The sequence below is a fragment of the Polyodon spathula genome, chromosome 27 (assembly GCF_017654505.1).
Source record: "Polyodon spathula isolate WHYD16114869_AA chromosome 27, ASM1765450v1, whole genome shotgun sequence".
Classification (NCBI taxonomy): Eukaryota; Metazoa; Chordata; class Actinopteri; order Acipenseriformes; family Polyodontidae; genus Polyodon; species Polyodon spathula.
In genome coordinates, this window is record NC_054560.1 from 8,871,064 (window position 1) to 8,893,608 (window position 22,545).

The following is a 22,545-nucleotide window of genomic DNA, read 5'->3' on the forward strand; positions in this document are numbered from 1 at the left end:
TCACGTCTCTTCTCTCGTAGGGATCTCTGGGAAAAGCCAGATTCTTTTTGCATTGGTCTTCACCACCCGTTACCTGGATTTACTCACCTCTTATATCTCGCTTTATAACACCTTCATGAAGGTAAGTGAAAGTGGTCATATTGAACTTCTGTTCTTAGGAATGAGAAACAGAATAAGTGTGTTATAATAAGCGTATTATAGTAAGCGTGTTAGGAGGCTGTGTGGTCCAGTGGTTAAAGAAAACGGCTTTTAATCAAGAGCGTCCCGGTTCAAATCCTAGATCAGCCACTGACTCATTGTGTGACCCTGAGCAAGTCACTTAACCTCCTTGTGCTCCATCTTTGGGGTGAGACGTTCTTGTAAGTGACTCTGCAGCTGATGCATAGTTCACACACCCTAGTCTCTTATATTGTAAAGCGCTTTGCGATTGTTGTCCACTATGAAAGGCGCGATATAAAAATAAAGATTTAAATTAAATTAAGCACAAGGTTGCATCATACAGTACCTACTGACACCTGTGCAGCTGTATTTCCCCAGTTGAAGGTTGGTAGAAAACTACAGATTGCACTGGACTTTTGAGACAGTAGTGTGGTAAAAAAAAAAATAATAATAATAATAATAATCATGTAATCGCTCTTCCAGCAGTGATTTAGAGGACAGATCTCTAACCGCACAAAACCCCATAAAAATTAGTCCGGATGTTAACAATGAAAAAAAACGATAGGCACGTTGTGTAAACCGTTGTAGCAGCACGTGGGGATGGGTAACACTACATATTTTCAGAACAATGCAAAGTGTGTTTGTTTTTTCACCTAAGCATCGTGGTTTAGTGGTGTATCCTGAGGAAGGAAGCCTGAAATTCAGCTGCATCAATGTCAATTCTAGCCCCAATACCTGCTTGTTCAGAAGCAATATGTCTGGACATGGTTTGCTGTATGCAGTTAGTAAATCAGGAATATTGGTATGATTGATCTCTGCAAATGAAGCTCCTGGTTGTAATAAACAAATAACAATGGAGTCTGAATGCTTTGCTATGGATTTGATCAAAGCAGTCTGTTCTGTTGTATTATAAAGGGGGGGTGGGGGCAGAATTGGAGGAAATTGCTCAGATTGTACTTGCTGCTCAGCTGGGTGGCCAGACATTTGAAAACCACAAAGTAAAGCTCAGTCTGTCAAGATTATCTTGTCAATTGCCCTTGATTGATTAACTTTCCTCTTTCAAGAAGCCACAAATTGTTGATTTCCTTATTCAGTCCAAGAAAAAGCAACAGAATAAAGTGTCATCACTCTGCAAAGCATCCTTCTTCTGATGCTCCCAACTCTTTATACAAAAGCAACTGGTCGGTACTGATGGAATTCTATGACTGGAGAACGTTTCTTGACACTTTCCTCCCACTACAACCAGGTTGTCTACATTGGCTGTGCGTATGCCACCGTGTACTTGATCTACATGAAATTCAAGGCGACATATGACGGCAACCACGACACGTTCCGGGCCGAGTTCTTGGTGGTGCCCGTGGGTGGGCTATCCTTTCTCGTCAACCACGACTTCAGCCCTCTTGAGGTGAGTCTGCAAACCGCAAGAGCATCCCTTTTGAACCATGCGCGCATCCACTTCAAATTAGATTTTTCAGAGCTTTGCAACTTGAGTAAATCATCCAGGGATAAAGTTTTGGAACAATCTTGGCAACAACACTGACTTCAGTCAGAAAATGCAGTATTATATTTCAGTATTTCCAGTTGCAGAGACCTGGGAACGGATTGATCTTGGGGGTTTAAAAGGCATAAGCTACTTAATGGGGTCTAGGAAAATGTATTTAACAGAAGTGTTAATACTTGGAGATTTTAAGTCTTACGACACACCACAGCGCTTGTTCTGCGTTTAGGACTGCACTGTAGTTTCTGTTTGTTACTATGTATGTGTCCTATGGTACGGCATTGTGTGGTCCGGGTAGTAACTGTGGCCACTGTTTTCAGATCCTGTGGACCTTCTCCATCTACCTGGAGTCTGTGGCGATCCTGCCACAGCTGTTCATGATCAGCAAGACTGGCGAGGCAGAGACCATCACCACCCACTACCTGTTCTTCTTGGGGCTGTACCGGGCGCTGTACCTCATCAACTGGATCTGGCGTTTCTACTTTGAAGGCTTCTTCGACCTGATCGCCATTGTGGCCGGCGTGGTGCAGACCATCCTCTACTGTGACTTCTTCTACTTGTATGTCACGAAAGGTGAGCACGCTTTTCACCAGCAGTTACTGTACTTGTCTCAAAGCTGATGTAAGGTATTATTCCCAGCTGAGGCTTATACATATTCCGCATATGAAAAAGCAATGATCAGTAGCTTGCTTGTATGACTCTAAAGCTATGAATCTGGGATGTGGAAGCTAGCATTTTGAAAAATGGATCACTTTAATCTATAGCTTCGCAAACATTGACAAGCTTGTGTTGTGGAAGACCCGGTCAATGATCAGCTTACTTTCTTCTGGGTTGTGAAACGTTTGAAGACCTTTAGTATGTAATCCAAAGTCCTTTTGCAATCCGGTCCTCTCCATACAGCACAGCTGACTACCTGATTTACCGCTGACCTGTGCACTTTACTTCATCGGAAAACAGATGTTTTTGGTGGCCCAGTTTGTTTATGATCCTGCAGGCAGCTGATGGTAACAGATATCCTGTCTAAGCTCTGGGATGTAAAACTGAAATTATGGGGGTATATAAAGTAAGCAATAATACTTCACAGGATGGGTGGTATTATTAGGAACAAAAAAAACATAATTTATGGTTTAAATTAGGTGGCTCAAATGTATCTCTCCAGGTGAATAGTCACTTATGTCTGTTTTATTTCCTGGTCATCTAGGAATGTATGCACCCCCACCCCCCCAAGGGCATGAGCCAATGAGATGCCAGGAAATAAAGCACATTTTCTAACTGGAAATACCTGCAGAGCTGTTTTGTGTGTGTGTAACTCTGTTTATTCTTTTATTCCACAGTACTGAAAGGAAAGAAGCTCAGCCTTCCTGCTTAAGTGCCAAAAAAAACAACCCCAACCCAGCAGCATCTGTCCTTGGAGTCGCTGGGGCAGAAGAGATCTTTGCCACAAGTTAGCGTAAGATGCTTGAGACAGAGAGGGCGACAGGGAAACGCTACTGTTTTTTGTATCTGTTTACGCCAATAACTCCGGAACAAAACAGAGGGGCCCCAACACCGCCTTGGGATTTCTGTTTTATGCATCTTGCCTTACTTTTTTTTTTTTTTATTACTCTGTATAAAAAAAAAAAAAAAAAAAAAAAAAAAAACAACAATTTTCTACATATGAAGATTGACATTAAGAAAAAAAGTTAAGATTGGTGATATTCTTAACAAAAAAAAATGAATAAATAAACACTTTTTTTCTAAGAGTCTGTTTGCAGTCAGAGTAAAGGGCAAACTATTTGCTGATCTTTTAAAAAGTGTAGTTTTGGGTGTATAACTGGCCTGATTTGCCAGAAAAGCAGCTGATCGGGGTCGTTTAATTTTTTTTGTTTTTTTCCTGTTTCCGTTCGTTTTCCATTGTATTTATTTGGATGAGCCAGCTGCTTGTGTAAAGCCAGTAAAAACCCTCAAATCCTGCCTGTTTTGTTCTCATCTCCTGTTTCAAGCTCCCTTTTTCCCCTCTGTTCAATTGCCTACTCTGAGAGGTTACCTCTATCCCTGGGTTACACACAAAGGTGCCCTGTCCTCTCCACTGAGGTGACAGGCTTTCTCCTTTGCCTGACACCTTGCTGGGTGATTGAGGGAGTGTTTCGTAGAATGCCCAGAGACCTTTCTTTACCAAAACACATCTTTTGATAAACTGCCTTGCTACAATGAATTACATTTGCAGTAAATCGCTTTTCTTCATGTAACTTGTATTTACTTTCTAATTTATCCATCCAATTTCTAATCCTCCAGTTTAGGGATGTAGAAATATATTTTCCAACGCTAGGGTCTCCATTTAAATGATTTCCATAATCTAGCTTTGAGTAGAAAATCTCGTACTGCAGTGAAGTATGGAGTTGGGGTAATGGGTAAAACATGAACCCATGTTACAATGAAATACAGATCCTTTGCTGACTTGTGAGAGTACTGTCTGGCTGTTGCCATTGCAGTAATTAGTAAATTCATTTTAAAGTTAATTAAAAACATGCCTGTAAACCTGCATATTTTGAGCTTGTAGTTTATTTTTTAATTGACATTCTGGGCATTTTTGTATAGGGGAGTATTGAAGCTTTTGTTTTAGAACAGTTTTTTTTTTTTTTTTTTTAATGGCTTTAGCTATTCTGTTGTTCATCCAAATCATTCCTCTAGTGTTTTTTTTTTTTTTTTTTTGTTTGTTTGTTTGTTTGTTTTTACTGAGCTGTTGCATGATGTTATCCTGTGATATCGCCCAAAATTAAAAATGTATTGGGGAAACCTCTGGTCCTTTTTGTCTTCTGTTTTTACCATCCAGCACAATTTGAACAGACACAAAGCTGGAACTCTGGATGAAAATATAGGTTGGTTAGCTTCTTGGTAACCGTTAATAAGGTAAGGCTTATTTACAACTAGGGCTGTGTTCGAAGGTTCGTTCGCTAGCCAGGGATTCGAAGATTGTTTTAAACTTTCGAAGGTTCCTCAGATGCAATTGACCACTGTTTTGTTTTTTATTTCCTCGATAACAGAAACTGTTTGCCAATCTATGAATACTATAAGTCACACATTAAATGTCACTCACCTGTAAAATTCGTTCTTTTGATGTATATAATGCATATTACGTAAACAAATGTATTAAAATCTGCTACCAAATCGTTATACGTAGCAACTCTGGAGCAGTACCCAAAGCTACGGGCTCGTACCTCTAGTGGCTGTAGTGCTTCAGTGAAATATGTACTGAATACTACAAGACAGTGTAGGGGAAGTGCAATGGTAGAATATATTTGAAACATACAAAATATACAATAACACAAATAATTGTGACTTCGAAAAGTGAGCACCGTCCGCCCCTTCCACCTCCAGCTCGTGTTACCAAGAAGCAAACCTTTAATTTCTTCATTCTCCGTGTAGCTAGCAAAGCCTTGTGTAGCGTAAGCTGACGTGCGTAAATTCATATTATTATTTTTATTATTATTAGTAGTAGTATTAATATTTTTAGTAGTAGTTAAATGTGACTGATAACCTGCTTGGAACGGTGACTGTTAATAAAGCTTTGTTTTGTCTAAAATCCGCTGCAATTGTGCATTGCAAGCTTTGTATCGCGAACATCTTCAATTGCGTGTAAATAAACAACGTGCATTTTTATTTAAATTATAAAACATGATTACTGTTCTATACAACGTATTTTTAAACTGCATGTGAATGTTGTATTTCATGTATATGGATTACCTGTAAAATAATAAGATTTTCAATCAAACAAACCAGTAGCTATGGTGACGTCACCAGCAAATTATGCAAATTATGCAAATGAGTACATTCGAAGGTTTGAACCCTCCGTCGGTAATGTGTTCCGAACCTTTGAAGGGCAACACGCATACTTCGTTACTAGGAAATCCAGACTCTCCCGACTATATAGGGACTGTTGGCGTGTATGGTGATATTTACGGGTATTCACGAAGTAACTCCAAAGCATTTCACAATGGGCTCTTCCAGGCATTCAAGACGTTACCACTTGAGGCCAGCGCACAAAATCCCATTAACTGGAAATATTGCTGATCAGACTTATATGTGCAAGTCCTTGGTCAGATAAATAGATTAGTGTAATAGCTTATCGCTGGAATGTTAAAATAGGACATTGTTTATTGTGCTAAACGTGTGCCATATAAGAAGTGTAAGAACTTTTAAATAATGCATAATTTGATTTTATACCGCATAAAACTGGATTTGGGTAATGTAACTAGATTAAGACTGAGTAGCTAATTATACTGCTTGTCAAGATAGCAGCCATGCCTTCCTAACAAAGGTGTATCGCTTTTTTTCTGAACAGCTAATTTTATAACGAAACCAGAATCACTTGGATGCTTAAGACCCAACTTGAAAAAGTTTTGAGATCAATCAACTGCCAGGAACAGGTGTAGTGTCATTCAGATCGCCATGAAATTCAGTGCGCATGCGCTAAACAATCTTTCTGCTGTCACAACACGCGCCCTGCTGATTTTATCAAAGCGGGTTCCCGGCGATTTTGAATCTTCCGCGGGTACGCGCAGGGCTGGTCATTCATGTTTACCTTCCGCGAAGTCCATACACTTTTAGCAATTCTGCAAAAATAAACAGCGTAACATAAAAAAAAGAAAGCTTCGTTTAAAGTCGAAATGTAATATCTACGTTGTCCAAATGAACAGCGCCTATAAACACTGCGTTGCCCATAATGTGACTCTTATATTAAGAAAACAAGGGAAACCCTATTCCATGGGGAACTGAATTTGATATTACACCTGATGACCTAAGATGGGCCTACGGCCTCCTCTCCTTTGTACACTTTCGTAAATTAGGAGTTATAGTTAAATTTCACACTGGGAAAATACAAAGAACCGAGACATTTAGGCGGAACTATCTGTGTATGCTTCTTTCCAATTTCTTAGGGGGAATAATAATACTGTTGCACAGTTTTTTTATTTAATAGGAACAGCGGAAGCGTCGAAGGGAGACTGGAAAGGGACAGGTTTCGATAACAAGCAAACAAACAAAAATACTATTTATAATATGTTAAAAATGATAATCCAACGTTGTTTGTGTGTCGCTGTAGATTATTAGTGGGATTTAAACAGCATTCGGAAGACTTCTTGTAAAGGGTGGGACATCGTTTGACAGAAGAGATAGCACGACACGACCTGAACACGTAATATGTAAAAAAAAAAAAAAACCTGTTAGACAGAGGTACGCATTAATACGTCAAAAAGCATCGGAACACAAGAAGGTTAATCGTGTTTATAATGTCGTTTGTTTGATTGGAATGATAATCCCTCAAAGCCTAACTTGTTGCAGTAGCGGTAAACAAAACAGCTTGTCGTTTTAAACTAGTGACGAGTAAGACTAGATTGGATTTCAATACCCCAACACTGAGATGCCTGGGCTGGTCGCTTTCGGGAGGCGCTGGGGGATTGCAAGCGACGATCTGGTGTTCCCAGGGGCCTTTGAGTTGTTTATTCGGGTAATATGGTAGGTAATACAGTATTTACAAACACTATGCGACCAGGGTGTTGGTAATTTCAACAGATCTAAATGGCTACCACCATCACGCAACGCCATTCACCAGAGAACGACAGAAGTAACACATTGGAGGCAAATACATTTAGACAAAACAAGTGACTCCGGTTTGTGTTTTTTTTTTTTTTTTAAATTTTAATGTTGCCCACAGGTGGATTGGTATGTTGGTTCTGTACGTCAAAAATAAAGGGCAGTTCGTGTGCACCGGGGGAGGGCTACTGCACAGCTACCTGATCGTTCTTCTTGTTCTTCTGTCTGTAATCATACTCGCTCTCTCTGCTATTGTGTATATCAGTATGCAAGGTAGGTAGAACCCAAATGCATGGTTCTTAATTCAACAAGGCTACAAGATGGGACAAAAGCTGTATTTTCAGAACTGACGCTTACGTTTTGTGTATTTATTTGCTATTTTAATGGGCCTTATTAAATTAACGTTTGTTGCTCAGCCATAACAATACTGTGTAATTCAGGGCTAGATCTCATAAATATATGGAAGTAATTTAAACATCTACATGTAAAGTCTGTCAGAACAACTCCGCAGGGATTCACAATTGTTCCCTTAGTGTAGCGTACATTGTACAAGTCTCATTTGAGCTGATAACTGCTGTGAAAAGTACAATGTTAGGAATACTGGCATCCAGGGAACATTCCTGAATGTTGTCCAAGTGCTAGGATAGGATGCATTATCTGCATTGTTTGATTGTTTTTTGGACTGTATATTAATGTAGCTTTTGATATATTTTAAATACATGTCTACTGTATGCAATATATAACCCACTTGCTTCCTACAGGTACCATCACAAACCCTGGCCCCAGGAGGTCTATCCCTGCCCTCATCTATGTCCGCACATTTCTTTATGTGCCTGAGCTATTCTGGGCTGTTTTAGGAGCTGTGTGGGTGTCCGATAACAGTCCAGGCTGTGATAAATCGGTGGTGAACGCGGTGATTGGGGCAGTGGTGGTGAGGTTAGTGGAACACAGGACTTCACATTATCGATGATGTCCGTGTCTTTCTCTCCTGTAATAGTCTTGAATGTGTGAAAGGCACCTCTGTAATGTAAGTTTGCGAAATCCTAAATCCACAAAGTTTGTTTTCATTGTTCTTGTCTCATACTGTATGTAAAAATCTTTGATTGCAAATTGGTGTGTGTGTGTGTGTATATATATATATATATATATATATATATATATATATATATATATATATATATATAATGCAATTTGTTTCTTTTCTTAACTTAACAAACAAGTTAAATCAAAACCTATTTCATTTCTTACTATCTTTTTTTTATAATAATAAACCTATTTTCATTTCTTACTCGTATGGTTTGTCTTCTTACTGTAGTTTAGATTTGAGTTAGGCATGTATTTACATGTTGAGGTGCATAGTGATCAGAAGCACACCATAATGACAAGTAGGATATTGAAAGGAGATAGTGAGGAATGAAAAATCCCAAGCAAATTAAGAATCGGTGCTACTGATTGCTGCAGAGCCTTGATATGAAAGTTAACCAAAGGATGGAAGTAAGACTTCTATTTGCATAGCAGTTTCACCCATTCCAGGTTTTAACACAAGCTTGCTTAGCCACAGAGTGTGTGTAACAAGCTCAGGTATGTCCTATTAAAGTAATAGTAAAACCAGAAATGGATAAAACTGCTATGCAATGTGAGTCTTAAAAAGGAAAAAACAGTAAGACCGACCACACAAGAAAGCAACAGTATTTAACAAGAGTGATGTGCAAACCCGCTACATGGCTTTTTGGTCTGTGCTTTGCAGCTGGATCATCCTGTTCTTCACTGTGGTCGCTGTGTTGATTGTGTTTGACCCACTGGGCAGTAAGAGGCAGGGGAACGTCGACAGCCACGGGGATCACGACCTGGAGAGCAGCGAGTCGGCTCAGCTGATGTACACGGCGCGCTCGGTGGCCGCGCGGGTGTGGGAGAGCCGCATCAAGCTGCTGTGCTGCTGCATCATGCAGGAGGAAGACAACCGCGCAGCCTTCTCCAGCATCGGCCAGCTCTTCAGCGGCTTCTTCTCGGTAAGGGAGCTTTACAAACTCCCTTATCTTTGTCAAAGGGTGCCTATATAGCTAGTAACATTTTTTCTTTAAATTTCTTCAATGTATTATTTTAGTGTCAATCCCTATTCATTTGTTCAGTTTGGCACAAGAAAAAAAAGTTTTATATCTTATGACTGATGTTATACTCTAGGTTTAGTTTTCCTATTTTTTTTTTTTTCTGCCCAATTCAAATGTTGCCTAAATCTGCATCCAGCTGACTGATAAGGATTACTGAAGATCAAGGGGTGACATCTGTTCCGACAGAAGCCATGCAATGCTCCTTGAAACTCCCTAGCCAAGATGTCAGTTAGTCTGCTGTGACCATCTGTGTCTGTTTTTTTGTTATTTAGTTACGCAAGCTTTGCTCTGGGAAAAAAATAGCTCTGTAATTATGTACACAGGAAAGCAGTGCAGACTAGTAATGAGTACATTCAGGTTCTGGGTGAAACAAAAAGCTGGACAGTTTAAGTTTTACGTGAGTATTTTCAAGAACCAGGCCCCCTGCTGTTGTATTTTCCCTGTAGTGAAGGTGTGTCTCCCGTGTTGTGCAGGATACTGACCTGGTTGCCAGTGATATCGCTGCAGGGCTGTCTCTCTTGCACCAGAAGCAGGACAAAGTGGAAAAGACCCGGGACCCAGAGGAGGTGGTGGTGTCCCCCAGCCCAGTCTCTCGCACAGTGAGTGCAAGAGCATCGCATTTAAAAACAGCTATCCATGTATAATGTACTTCTAGAGTGTCTGTTGTGCATACTATGAGGTGGTCTTCATTAAAACAATTCAAACATAGCTGGACTGGTTAATAACATTCACAAGCTAGGTTTAGTATCAGATCACACCATACCTTTCGACTGTGAGAGTAGATTCTGAACAGACCTCCTTCAGTCAAATCTAACCTGTGAAATAAACTGTTAGAGTCTGATGCTCACTAATTCGGGTACAGCCAGACAGTAAATATGTCCTTCCTCGCAGAGAGAAGATTTGGATGTAGAGTTGGAGAATGCTGCTCACTACATGCAGTTTGCAGTAGCTGCCTACGGGTGGCCGATGTTTGTGTTCAGCAACCCTCTGACTGGGGCCTGTAAGCTCAGTGTGGATTGGTAGGTGTTTTTTCTTCTAAATTTGATGTATAGCTGTGTACCGGGCTAGGAGTTGGCAAATTTGTATCCCTTTTATGCCGTTTGCTAGTTTATTAAAGTCATCATTTCTGCTTATTGGCTTGAACCTTGTTTGCTTTATAAAGTTTTACAAATAAATCAAACCGCAGTGAAGTCTGTAGCTGCCATCATGTGGCTCATGCCGTGTGTTATGAACGGTCAGTTGCAGGAGCAGATCTCCCGAGTACGATATTGTGGGCGGAGATCACCTGGGCTGCCACTTCACATCCATGCTGTACACCACCGGTCTGCAGTACCGAGACTTCATCTACATCAGCTTTCACAACAAGGTACCTGGGAGGACAGTTTTCAGAGTTGACGTACTTGAAAGAATGGCAGAAAAAGTATAATAATATTACATGTGTTCACTTTGGGACTCAGTGTTTTGAATGTATTTAGCTGTCCTTTGCAGTTCTAGTGCTGTTTTCACCGTTCATTATTTCAGATCTATGAGATCCCTTTCTTCGTGGCTCTGGATCACAAGAAGGAGGCAGTGCTGGTTGTGGTCAGAGGGACTCTGTCTCTTAGGGTGAGTTCCCAGTTCACATTTAGCTGAAGCAAGATTAATCCCAACAAAAATAATATCAACCACACCTGTTGCATACTAAGTTACCAGGAACATTGTCCCCTTTGTCCACCCATCTTCCCTTTTTCAATCTTAACATGTGTATCTATAGGATGCTCTGACAGACCTGTCTGCTGACTGTGAAAACGTGCTTATTGAAGGGGTTTCTGGACCCTGCTATGCTCACAAGGTAAGATCCCTGCAGTACGGGTTTAAGTGTATACTCAGAAGTGGCAAACAACTTAAGTGAGTAATAATGTACAAATGTATCAATCATTTGTCAAATTCTCAGTTCTTCTGACCATAACTTCCCTGATGAATCAGTCTTCAATTTCCTGGTCCAAAAATAAATAAATAAAAACTTTTACCATTCATTTCAATAGGGTATTGTGCAAGCAGCCAACTACATTTACAGGAAGCTTATAAATGATGGCATTTTGAACCAGGCCTTCACCATTGCTCCTGTAAGTAGAAATGGTATCTCTTCATTTATAAATGTGTTTGTTTTTTTTGTTTTTGTTTTTAGTAAAACATTAGAAGTGTGTGATTGGTTTGTATGCTATCAGATTACTTTAATTGTCACAACATTTAAAATACAATAAAATCTGTACTGTAGCCACCTAAAAGGATTTTTTGGAAGGGTTCCCAATCTGGTTGGCTTAAAGTTACCATTACATGTCCCCTCATTCTGAAAGCAACACAAACAATTATAATGAATACAACCACGTCTAAGCCCTTCTTTCCTTCGTTCCCTTCAGGAGTACCAGCTGGTTATTACTGGCCACAGTCTGGGAGCAGGGACTGCCGCAGTGCTTTCAATCCTACTCAGGAGTGCCTTCCCAGTGCTAAAATGTTATGCCTTCTCTCCACCAGGGGGCCTGCTTAGGTAAACAGACAATGAAATCATTACTAATACTGAACTTGCATGCATATACTAGATTTTAAACAAGATTTGGCATACTATCGTCTGATCTCTAGTCTACTGTCTAGAAATCTGTACTAGTATTATTTGTATGTGTCTTTCGTACAGTTCTCATAATAATATTCCTAGTTGTTTTTCTTTCCTAGCAAACCCCTTGCAGATTACTCGAAAGAATTCATTGTGTCTGTTGTGGTTGGGAAGGATCTTGTTCCAAGGTAAGTTAACTTCTCTTTGGAAAAACTAAAGAAGAATGTTTAAAGGGCTCACTTGCACTTGATACACCCACAGTATGATTCTGTAAGAACTATGAGATTTTTTTCTTGTTTTGCATAGGTTAAGTATTCCCAATATGGAGGACCTCAAGAGAAGAATACTCCGAATGGTTGCAAATTGCAACAAACCAAAGGTATTCCATACAGTACACCTCCTTTACTAGTCTGTTATTCCTGGACTCTCACAAGATCAGTCCACAAAGCCTCTGTACTACGCTGGGAAGTTGAGTCTAAGTGTTTAGAATATGGGGATACATTGTTACATAAACCTAGAGTACATATACCAAGCATCAGAAGAAACTTATCACTATTGTAACATTTATTTTCGAAAAAAAGGTATATAAATGATGGACATTGACAAAATGTTTTTGGTTTCTTTTTAATCACTCGATCATTCATCCTTGGCCATGACATGCTTGAGTGACTATGACTGAAGGATATGCACTTAATCACCTAATTAATGAGGCAGTTGATTGGACACTGGATATGGAGTGATTTCAGCTGTTGAATTGCAAGCTTGAATAAAAGCAATAAAAACAATATGCCACATCTGTCAAGAGAGCAGTGCCTTCATGTAATTGACATGTTGGAGGCTGGACTAGGGCTGTGTACTGTGGCTCGCCGTCTTGGGTGCTCGCAGCCAGCAGTTTCAAACCTGACGAGACGGTATAACCAGACACACACTGTTAATGACAGGCCACGAACTGCAAGACCAAGAGTCGCAACACCTGCCCGAGATCGACGGATCATTTTGCAGCATCTTCGTGATGTCAGTTATTAATCAACACAATAAAAAGTCACTGCACCTGCTGTAAAAAGGAGTTTGTCATTTTTCAATCACATCTCGTGAATTTTATCCAAACATAAGTGATAAGTTTCTTTTGATACTCGGTAAATGTAACTTTGATCATGAATACAAGTTATTATGTTTTTCAGAATCTATACGAGGGAATCTGTCTATATGCATCTATAATATCATTTTTAAATGTACATAAAACATTATTTGTAAATAGGCACCTGTAAAACAGTCAACAACTTTTCCTTTCTTTCTCTTAGTATCAGATCCTATTGAGAGGCTGTTGGTATGAAGTGTTTGGTGGAAACCCTGACGACTTTCCCACAGAGCTGGAGAGTCGGAATCAGGATGACCTGAGCCTGCCGTTGCTGGCTGAGCAGAGCTTCCTGGTGCACAGTTCACCGTCCTACCACAGCCTGGTATCGGAGGACTCCCCGTCTCACCTCCAGCAGCCTCCTCTCTACCTGCCTGGACGAATACTGCACATAGTGGAGGAGAGCACATCCAGGAGGTGAGGGCACAGATACAGCCAGGACTTCAGTAATTAACAGCTTAAATAAATCTGGGTTATGATTTTGTATTTCACTACAAATTACTCTTGACCTAAGATGAAAATAAAATAACTTCGCTGACAGGTGGCTCTTCCTGTGTTGGTGTAAGGATATTAGTTAGTGTAAAAGGTGAAGTTTTTTTTTTTCCTAGATGCATTGCCTTTCTCGTTGAACCCGTGTCAGTTCTTTTTTGTCATTTATTTGTAGGTCATGTTTTTCTGAAGTGAAGTATCATGCCGTGTGGTCAAGTGAAGCGTCGTTCTGCAGCATTCTCATCAGCCCCAAGATGATCACGGATCACATGCCTGATCTTGTCCTCAAAGCTCTGAACAGCCTGACCCAGGACAGCCCATTCATATTCTGTCCAACGCCTCGAAACAATGCAAGCAATTTAAATGTGATATGAATGCCAACAACCACTGTTAAACTTTCTGCTGAATTATTTATTGTTGTGGATTGAGGTTTGTGTATTTTCTTTTTAAAATCTCAGTATTTAAACTAAAGAAGGGGACTCATAGCCTACAACCAGAAGTCTGCTTTTTATTATTAGTTATGCCTTCATCTATACATACAGTACAATTGATTTATACAATAAATACTTTAAAAGCTTGTTTATTCTGTAAAATATACAGTAGTTATAAAAAGTTGACATTTTATTTTAGGCCTACTCATTTATTGGTTAACAAGCTGTGCATATTAAATTATATCATTTATGAGATGCAGGTCTATATTGTGTTTTATGGAAGCCATACTTTTATATTTTGGTCCTATTTTGAAAACAGGGTATACATATTTTAGGTGGATCAAAACAACAGTTCCAAGTCTATCTAAATTAGCTGAGAAAAAGACATTTATATTTTACAAAAATTCAATCAGAATAAGAGCTTGTGTGAACATTTTAAAATGGTATTCAATTATTTAGAATAATAGGCTCAAACAGTGGTTACCAACACTGTAATGATGTATCACCCACCAAGACTAATACAAGAGTAGTTACATTTGTACACTGAAACAATGAAATGTTACATTAAAAATTACCACATGGCAAATAATTGATTTAGAAAACTAATAGTTTATCCATGTCTGTTATCATGGTAAATCTCATTAATAATTGCAGAAGTGAAGGCAATAAAATCAGACTGCAGGTATTACATACAGCAGGACTTAACTCACCTGAAAAGAGTTGGAGTGGGATAAGGGGTATTTGAAGAGATTTACCCAATAACAAACCAACACATTTTATTTTTAATTAAAGTTTATTGGCTTTGTTGAAATCCAGAAAAGTATTACCAATTTTCCAAGGTGTGAAAAATAAAGCACCTTGCTTTCAGAAATATAAATGACCAAAGCTGATACTGGTAAAGTGATGAATTGAGCTCACTCATGCATGTAGAATATTCTGTTAAATACATCAGCAGGAATGTCGAGACACCTACCTGCATATCCTAGTAAATGTTTTGTTCCAGTGGTTCAAAAGGTTGAGCATAAAATGCAATTTCACTATAAAAATCACATTGAAATTCTAAAACTCCTTCTACCACTCACTAAATATAGTATATTGTAGAATATCTGCAGCAATATTAAAAACCTTAATGTAGGAAGCAACACAATCAAGAGTTACAGCTCTATTAAATGAGGTACTGCACCACATGAGACTTACAGTGTTAGTTTAAAATAGTGATGTGAAACTTTAATGTAGCTTAAAATTAAAACAATCACAGGATTGCAACACCAAAGAACACCAGATTGTTTGTAATAACGAACCAGCCTACGCAATAGGCAAATTGGGTTTTAGTTGAACATCTTTATTACCCAAACTGATGTTTTAAGTCTCACACAGGCTTTGTTACTTGGATTTAAAATGTGCTTTTTAAAGAAAGGAAGATAATCAAGATAGTTATGAGAATGACTGATTACCATATAAATGCCCCAATACCAAAAGTGGTAGAGAAATCCTGAATGCAAGATCCATGTCATAAAATCTGGCTAGCTGTTGCACCACTACAACCTAGATGTTGCAGGTCAGTTATTTTTGATACTTAGTAGCGCAAATAATCAAATCTCTGCCAAAACTAATCTTAGCAATACTGCAGTTTCACACAAAAAGGGATCCTTAGGTTTCCTATTTCCTCTATATATGAGTGGGGTGAGAGGGACAGAATAATACCTTCGCAAAAAGTTACAGCGGTTTCTTTTTGGATTTTAAATTGCAGCAGCAAGAGTTGGATTAATTTGCATCTCTTGCAACAATAACACATTTAATTGTGAATCTCAAACCATTGAATACAGTAATTTTTATAAGCATACAGTAAACACAGGTTAGTGTTCAATAGTTGCACACTACAATACCACACCTCGGATAACATTTAAGCAATTTTTTAAAAACTAGAAGTTAGTATTTTTTTAAAACTATGTAACCATTACTATTTAAAAAAAAAAAAAAAAACCTTTAACAAAGCCAGATTTAGTTTCCTTAAAACAGATGTAAACCATAATAAAACAACAAAAAATTAGTTTGTGTTTGCAGTAGGACTTCCAATGTTTCATTATTTACAGTGGATAGTTTTGGCAACACTTTGAAGACTGTAAACAAACAATGGGAACTCTACGAAGTAAAGGAAAAATTGTTTGATGGGATTTTTTTTTGCGAAATTTCAGCAAGTTATAAAATGTTTAGAAGGCAGCACATTTCAATATTTGTTTTCAAAACTAAATCATGAAAGCTAACTGGGATTTTATTTAAAAGGTAAGATTATGGAAGATAGGAAACACTAATTAGAATAGGAAGAAAAATGCCATATTCAAATGTTTTGAGGAAAGCAAAGACTGAGAAGGCAGTTTACAGAATCATGCATTTTTTCTTCGTCTTCTTGACGGGGGGTGGGCACAGCACTGCTCGGATAGCTTCATCAAACACCGTCTTCAGGCCTCGCTGTGTAAGTGCAGAGCATTCCAGATATTTCACGGCGCCTGTACAAGGAAGGGGAAACGGCAAAATCATCCAGCTGCATTTGTTTAACCGGTAGTGGCTCACGTCCATATAGTTTAATTAAATATGCACCAAAGAACAATTTTGCTGTATTTTAAAAATTAAGCAAAGGTCAGAAGAAACTGGCTCCAAAGATCAGTTTCTGTATCAGGTGAAACTTAACAGTTAGGTTTGGAAGGGAAACAATAATATTTTGAATTGCTCTTCAAAACAGATCATTTTAGTGATACAATATGAATTTACACAAGACATTCAATGGTTTTGTAGATGTTGAAGTAATTCAAGACCCACCAATCTCTTTAGCCATGGCCAGTCCCTGTGGGTAGGTGATGGGAGTGAGTTTCTTCTCCTTTAGTTTCTCAATTGTGTCCTTGTCATCTCTCAGATCCAGCTTGGTGCCCACAAGAATGATAGGAGTGTTTGGGCAATGGTGTCTCACCTCAGGATACCACTAAAAAAGAAACAGCAACCACCATCCAGTCAGGTTTCATTTGCTCACTTTGCCAAAGCCATTTCAATTTTCCTGGTTTTCTATGCTGAAAGAAAACCTTGTTAAAAATAAAAAAATATACATTTAAAAAAAGTGCCTTGGAAAATGTATTGTGACAATACCATACTTCTAAAAACAGATATTTTGATCTGCAGTTACAAAAAAAATACACTAATTATGCCATCTACCACTAGTTTATTATAAACCAAAGCTTATTTTATGTTTCGGTATTGGAAACAAACTATACCATTAGTTAATCTAGGATAGTCTTGTAATACAACAATTTTATACTATTTTGAAAGAGAACATTATATCATAACTATTTTAAAAATATGAAAAATATGTTACCACCCTTTCACATCCACCTTCCTGACACTTCTGAAGCCATTACCCATTTATACTGCAGCACATTTGCTTAGTTTGCGGATTTACATTTCATATTGCAGAACCTTCAAGTTAACAAAACCGTCGTCTAAAAGTCTATTTTTCAAGTCTTAATAACCTAGAAGGCTTTACTGCATAGTTATATAAAACAGAGCTCTGAAGGGGTATATCCCAGCTAACAACTCCCTTCTCCGGGAGACTGACCTGGAGAGCAACAATTGTAGACCTACCTTAGCGCGGACATTTTCAAAGGATGCAGGACTCACAAGTGAAAAGCAGATTAAGAAGACGTCCTGCAAAAAGCACAGGGGGAAGAGTTTCTTAATATAATTAAAAATAGGGTTTGTTTTGTTTAAGAATTATTTGTAGAAAATAAAATGTGCTACTGTGCAATTCCCATCAAAGCACATTATAATGGTTGATCAACATATTTGAAGTCACCCTACCAGGAAATACACTCCAAGGGTGAATTTCAATTTGAAACAAAGCATGACCAACACTTCACTTTTTGAAAGAGGAAGAAACCAAATTTGAGAAGGACAATCTGGTGGTTTTTTTTTTTTTTTTTTGCCCGGTAGTTACAGTAAAGATTTGACTACTCATTTTAGATAGACAGATTGATAAAAATGCAGGGACAGTAGTAAAATAGGCGGGGACAGCATAAGCTGCAAGGAATTGTCAGCAAAAGGTCTGGATTCAAGCCAAAAGCTTTCTTGTGACGGTCTGTCAGGTATACAGGTTAATATCCAAGCCTTCATCAGTCAGCATTCCTCACTACACTAGGACACTCCTCAGCTTGTACAAACAAAGGCAGTTTCTCCTAGGGAAAATTTTATTTTGAAAAAAAAACAGGTCCAATATTTCCCCCCCCCCCCCCCCCCCCCCCCCCCCCCCCCCCCCCCCCCCCCCCCCCCCCCCCCCCCCCCCCCCCCCACCCCCCCCAATTCCCCACATGGCTCAGGAGATCCGACGCTTCAGCGGGCCTCCTATCTCAGGCCGAGCCAGCTTCCTTTGTCACCCTGGAATTCGATAGTGGATGTCAGCAAGCTAGCGACCTCTGGAGGACAAAGGCCAGCCCTGTAGGTGTCCACTCTGGGTGCCTGGCCAGCAGGGTTCACTGTAGAGTGATGAGGAGAAACAGTCCCTGCTGGTTTTAACTCCCTAGAAGCACCTGGGCCAATGCGACGCTCCCTTCGGAGTCCCCAGCAAAGACCAGCCTACTTCGCACAGCCAGGACGCAAACCCCTAGGGATTCATTTTTAACTACTACACTTAATCTGCATTTTAAGAATTTAGGGGAAAGAAATAGCCTTCCTTCCTCCAAGCATATCCACTTGAGAAACTTTATTGTATCACTATTTGTGACTTTACAGTACAGATTTTAACCTACAAAACCTTCTTTAAAAGTTAAATTGTAAAGAATATGAACGAAGATAGCATACTAGACAATTGTTGTACGCACATGCAGAGTTTGAAACAGTTATATTAGAAATAGCTCACAATCATGCTGAAAAAGAGAAGTTTGTGGCAGACAGACAGATAGAAAACAGCTTTCCCCACAATTCCAAAAAGGCCATGTTGGCTGTAGCGTTAATTATACTTACTGTCATCACTGTTAAAACCCAATCCTGAAAAATTTTAAAATCTCGATCACTCGACACGTAGGGATGTAAATATCGTTTCATACCAAATCTGTTTAAGCTACTTGATTTCTATTGGTTAACAAATTAACCATAGTAACAACATCACACTACATACCCTTTAAATAAATACCCTTTCCACCTATATTTAGTCTCTGTCAGGCATCCAAACCAAACATAAAAAGAGGCAGCTTAGAGTACAAATCCTCTAATTTCATCATCATTGTACCACACTGTCGATGTGTGTACCGGTACACCTTTCTAAGCTTCTAGAATCTCCTTCACAGTTAATCTTGATCCACTACAGGCGACATTGGTTTCACAAACTAGCATACCATTTATAGAAAAAAAAGAAGAAAAAAATGAAAAAAAAAACCCCACACGTTACCATCCCATAAACTTTGCGTTGCAATATATAATTCATTAATTCTTACGAATTAATGCTATGAATCCATTTTAAAAAAAGACAAGATTTTTTCCACACTGGCCTTCCTCCACTCCAATGGATTTGAATACAATGCAGGTCAAGGCTCCCTGAAATAACTTTCCACTTCTTTTTCAACTGTATTATTGTCTAGTTTTAGAACATAGTCTTCACCTAAAAGCACTGTCTTGTCTATTCCACATGGTCTTTTAGCTGCTGGCTCAGCTGGTTCAGGTACAGCTACAGCACTTCGTCAAAACAAAGCAGTAACCTCGTTTTGACTGCTCCATCTTTACAGTCCTCCCTTTTCTATTTTGATGGCAGCTGCTGTGCTCTGCGTACGAACACCGGAAATCAACAGCTTGAGACCGGTTTGACAGATGAGGTTTCAGTCGACTAATCACGCCTAAACCCACATCATATGTTGTCAAATTTAAAAAAAAAGGCAGAGGAGTTGCAGTTTAGAGGCAGTGCATAAGAGCACATATTTTATTGGATAGTTACTTTTAAAACACAAAATGCCAAACACATTTGATCAATTTGTATTGCACGTTAACTTAATGTAAAAACAGTATGAATTTATCGGTTAACCGTCAAACCTATTACATCCCTATCTACAAGTCTATTTTTGTAGTGCCAATGTTGCTGAATTACTTATGGAATATTAAATTATTTTTACCAACAAGATAAAAATCTGTGGCTCTGATGAAGTCACAATTACAAACTGATGGTTTATATCTGGAATAAGCAGAGTCAACTTTTTTGTCCTTCAGAAAATGATTAAAAATTTACATAATTGGATTAACAAAATTACATAACCAGCATCAACTTTACCGTTTGGGGGTACGATAGGGGGCGCAATCTGTCATAGTCCTCCTGTCCAGCTGTATCCCACAGTCCTAGATTAACCGGTTTGCCATCAACCATTACATTTGCAGAATAGTTGTCAAAGCTGTAAGACAGAGGCATTATACCTTAATAGTCTTAAAATAGGTTTCAAATAGCTTCCAAGTTGCCATAAAAAGCAAAAGTCAGGCAGCTTCTTTCCATATGAATTAAAGTAGATGCAAATCAAAGAAAAAACCTTGAGAATGATAACTTACGAAATAAAGAAGCTTAATTGTAAAGGTCAATGCGTTAGTAAGAGTCATCGACACATAGCACAGATACTTACACAGTGGGAATATACTCTCCAGGAAACGCATTGGTGGTGTAACTGATAAGCAGGCATGTTTTCCCTACAGCTCTGTAAAAAAGAAAAAGATGAGTTAATAGAACAAAAGACAGAGACCACTTATGGTCAATATTGCATGCAGCAGCAGAATAGTCTCCCTGAAAATGATACAGCATTTGAAACTTAAAACAGTGAATCCAAGCCCTGGTAGTGTGCTTGATAGCATGCATGTGTGGTAACAGCTGGGATGGGGGTCTTCAACCTATGACCTCTGGCAAGAAGACCCTCTGACCTAAAAAGTGATGAGCTACTTGCTCCACTTAACTGCCCCCCCTCTAATACAATTAATCATACAGACTCATGAAATATTGCAGATAAACCAGCTAGTCAAACTCCTTTCGCAATGTAGTTTACCAGCAGCACTACCTCCACCAAACACTTCTGTAGTGTAGCCCTGAACCTTTTACATGCCTGCAATTCTATTGCTTGAATTGCAATATATTTACTAGAATACTGCTAAATGATTGGCCAGCCAAGTAATGGCTTTACCACAGTTACTTAAAACTGCTGTACATAACTTAAAGAATGCTTCAAAGCTGTAGCTTCCTTCAGTACATGCAAGCAGGAAAGCACATTGTATTCTGCAAGATGTACTCTGATGTTCCAACACAGTGTACAGTACATCTGGGAATAATTTACCAGGAATTTTGTGTAACTATACATCAGGAGGCCACTCAGTACATGTACTGGTAATAGCCTGCAATATATAAAAGTACACTGTTTAATGATCTTTATAGATGCAAACTGTGCCAAAGATCTGTTTCGACTGATACACTTTGCATTGTAGATGACTCAAAAATACAAAAACAAATAGGACTCGGAGGTACTGCTCTTTTGAAATCTAGGCCAGGTTTTGTAAGGGGGAGGGGGAGCAGTAAACATGCAAGTCTGGATAACAGCAAGCCCTTGAATAAATGACGTAATGCAACAAGCAGAGACCTGACTGACAGCAGCTGCCCTTCCCCTAACTCCCTGCCAGAACACACACATTTCATTAAATACACAACTTATGATGCATTGCTAAAATGGTCATAAATTACAAATTAGGGATAACTGATTGTTGTAGTACAGTATGGAAAGGCATTTGTACAGTTCACTGGCTACTACTAGAAAGTTGCTGCTTGCAAGCACAATATTAATCCCTTATTTTATCAAGTCTATCAGCTGGATAGTAGTTTCACAAACATAAGCAACCCTTGCATATTTAAAGCACAGCTGCCAACACATCTGGAGAATGCATTTAACAGGCTGTCAACACACCTGGAGCAGTTTAAGCTGATGCAAGATTCGGGAACACATCTGCAAATCTCTGTATATAAACTCAATTTTGTTGGAGGGTTTTACATGTGCTTAATCTATTTCCAATTTGAACCAAGGGTAACTTTTATAAAGCATGGGCAGGGGATTACTGGTGTGAAAATATTTGCAACACGGTTAAAAAACTGATCTGATTTCATCACAGACACCAGACACACATTTATGTAAGGATTCTTCTTGACAAGCTCTTCCCTTGAAGATCTGAATGCTGGGTTTAAACTGTATGACTGCTGCATGTAATAAATACTGTTGATTTGTGGATAACAAATGCACTGTATTTATTTTGAAAGGGATTACACCGTGTAACAATTTTTTTTTTTTTTTTGTTCCTGGGTAGTAAGTGTTATTTCCTAATGCATATGCCTCAAAAGTATAGAAAATGGCTATTATTCCCCACAAACTTTGCTTTTGTGACCAGGACAGTGATATTTCAAAATATCACTATTTCCAATGGGAAAACGGGCAGATGTGTGTCTTTTCCTTTACATAAAGTCAGAAAAAAACATATGAATCCAAATTAACATGTATTTATACTAAAGTAATACAAAA

The 22,545-nt window shown here is 38.8% G+C and overlaps 3 protein-coding genes across 4 annotated transcripts; 2 read left to right on the forward strand and 1 right to left on the reverse strand.

Moving 5' to 3' along the window:
• Position 1: 1 nt before the first annotated feature.
• Positions 2 to 3,030, forward strand: LOC121301210 (ER lumen protein-retaining receptor 2-like; the record flags this gene model as incomplete). The annotated part of the gene is made up of 4 exons (XM_041230354.1): positions 2 to 121; positions 1,406 to 1,564; positions 1,978 to 2,230; positions 2,992 to 3,030. Coding segments are annotated over 4 exons (567 nt in total), but the record flags the coding sequence as incomplete, so codon positions are not given.
• A 3,556-nt stretch (positions 3,031 to 6,586) lies between these two features.
• LOC121301265 (diacylglycerol lipase-beta-like) lies at positions 6,587 to 13,962 on the forward strand. The gene is made up of 15 exons (XM_041230460.1): positions 6,587 to 7,150; positions 7,350 to 7,501; positions 7,990 to 8,164; positions 8,976 to 9,237; positions 9,810 to 9,935; positions 10,228 to 10,355; positions 10,576 to 10,702; positions 10,858 to 10,941; positions 11,090 to 11,167; positions 11,361 to 11,441; positions 11,736 to 11,863; positions 12,046 to 12,114; positions 12,233 to 12,305; positions 13,228 to 13,478; positions 13,726 to 13,962. Exons 1-15 carry the CDS (start codon positions 7,056 to 7,058, stop codon positions 13,922 to 13,924), a joined length of 2,028 nt encoding a protein of 675 aa, XP_041086394.1. The 5' UTR covers positions 6,587 to 7,055; the 3' UTR covers positions 13,925 to 13,962.
• Positions 13,963 to 14,755: 793 nt separating this feature from the next.
• On the reverse strand, positions 14,756 to 20,810 carry LOC121301266 (ras-related C3 botulinum toxin substrate 1-like). 2 transcript variants are annotated; one of them, XM_041230461.1, is made up of 6 exons: positions 20,620 to 20,810; positions 20,280 to 20,397; positions 18,986 to 19,009; positions 17,612 to 17,674; positions 16,799 to 16,958; positions 14,756 to 16,488 (listed from the first exon to the last, which is right to left on the reverse strand). In XM_041230461.1, the coding sequence occupies exons 1-6, from the start codon at positions 20,793 to 20,795 to the stop codon at positions 16,358 to 16,360; spliced, it is 672 nt and encodes a 223-aa protein (XP_041086395.1). In that variant the 5' UTR covers positions 20,796 to 20,810; the 3' UTR covers positions 14,756 to 16,357. The 2 variants fall into 2 exon arrangements, with proteins under 2 accessions (XP_041086395.1, XP_041086396.1); XM_041230462.1 differs by lacking the exon at positions 18,986 to 19,009 and having other exon boundaries at positions 20,620 to 20,723.
• Positions 20,811 to 22,545: the final 1,735 nt, after the last annotated feature.

What these genes read in the sequence shown, in the direction of transcription:
- LOC121301265 (XM_041230460.1), top strand. Translation starts at nt 7,056, where the DNA reads ATGCCTGGGCTGGTCGCTTTCGGGAGGCGCTGGGGGATTGCAAGCGAC. An exon ending in GAGGGACTCTGTCTCTTAGG is followed by an intron (nt 10,942 to 11,089) that starts GTGAGTTCCCAG and finishes GTGTATCTATAG; the next exon opens with GATGCTCTGACAGACCTGTC. An exon ending in GGGAAGGATCTTGTTCCAAG is followed by an intron (nt 12,115 to 12,232) that starts GTAAGTTAACTT and finishes TGTTTTGCATAG; the next exon opens with GTTAAGTATTCCCAATATGG.
- LOC121301266 (XM_041230461.1), bottom strand. Translation starts at nt 20,795, where the DNA reads ATGCTGTATCATTTTCAGGGAGACTATTCTGCTGCTGCATGCAATATT. An exon ending in GGAGAGTATATTCCCACTGT is followed by an intron (nt 20,398 to 20,619) that starts GTAAGTATCTGT and finishes TCTGTCTTACAG; the next exon opens with CTTTGACAACTATTCTGCAA. An exon ending in CCCTATCGTACCCCCAAACG is followed by an intron (nt 19,010 to 20,279) that starts GTAAAGTTGATG and finishes AAAATTTTTCAG; the next exon opens with GATTGGGTTTTAACAGTGAT.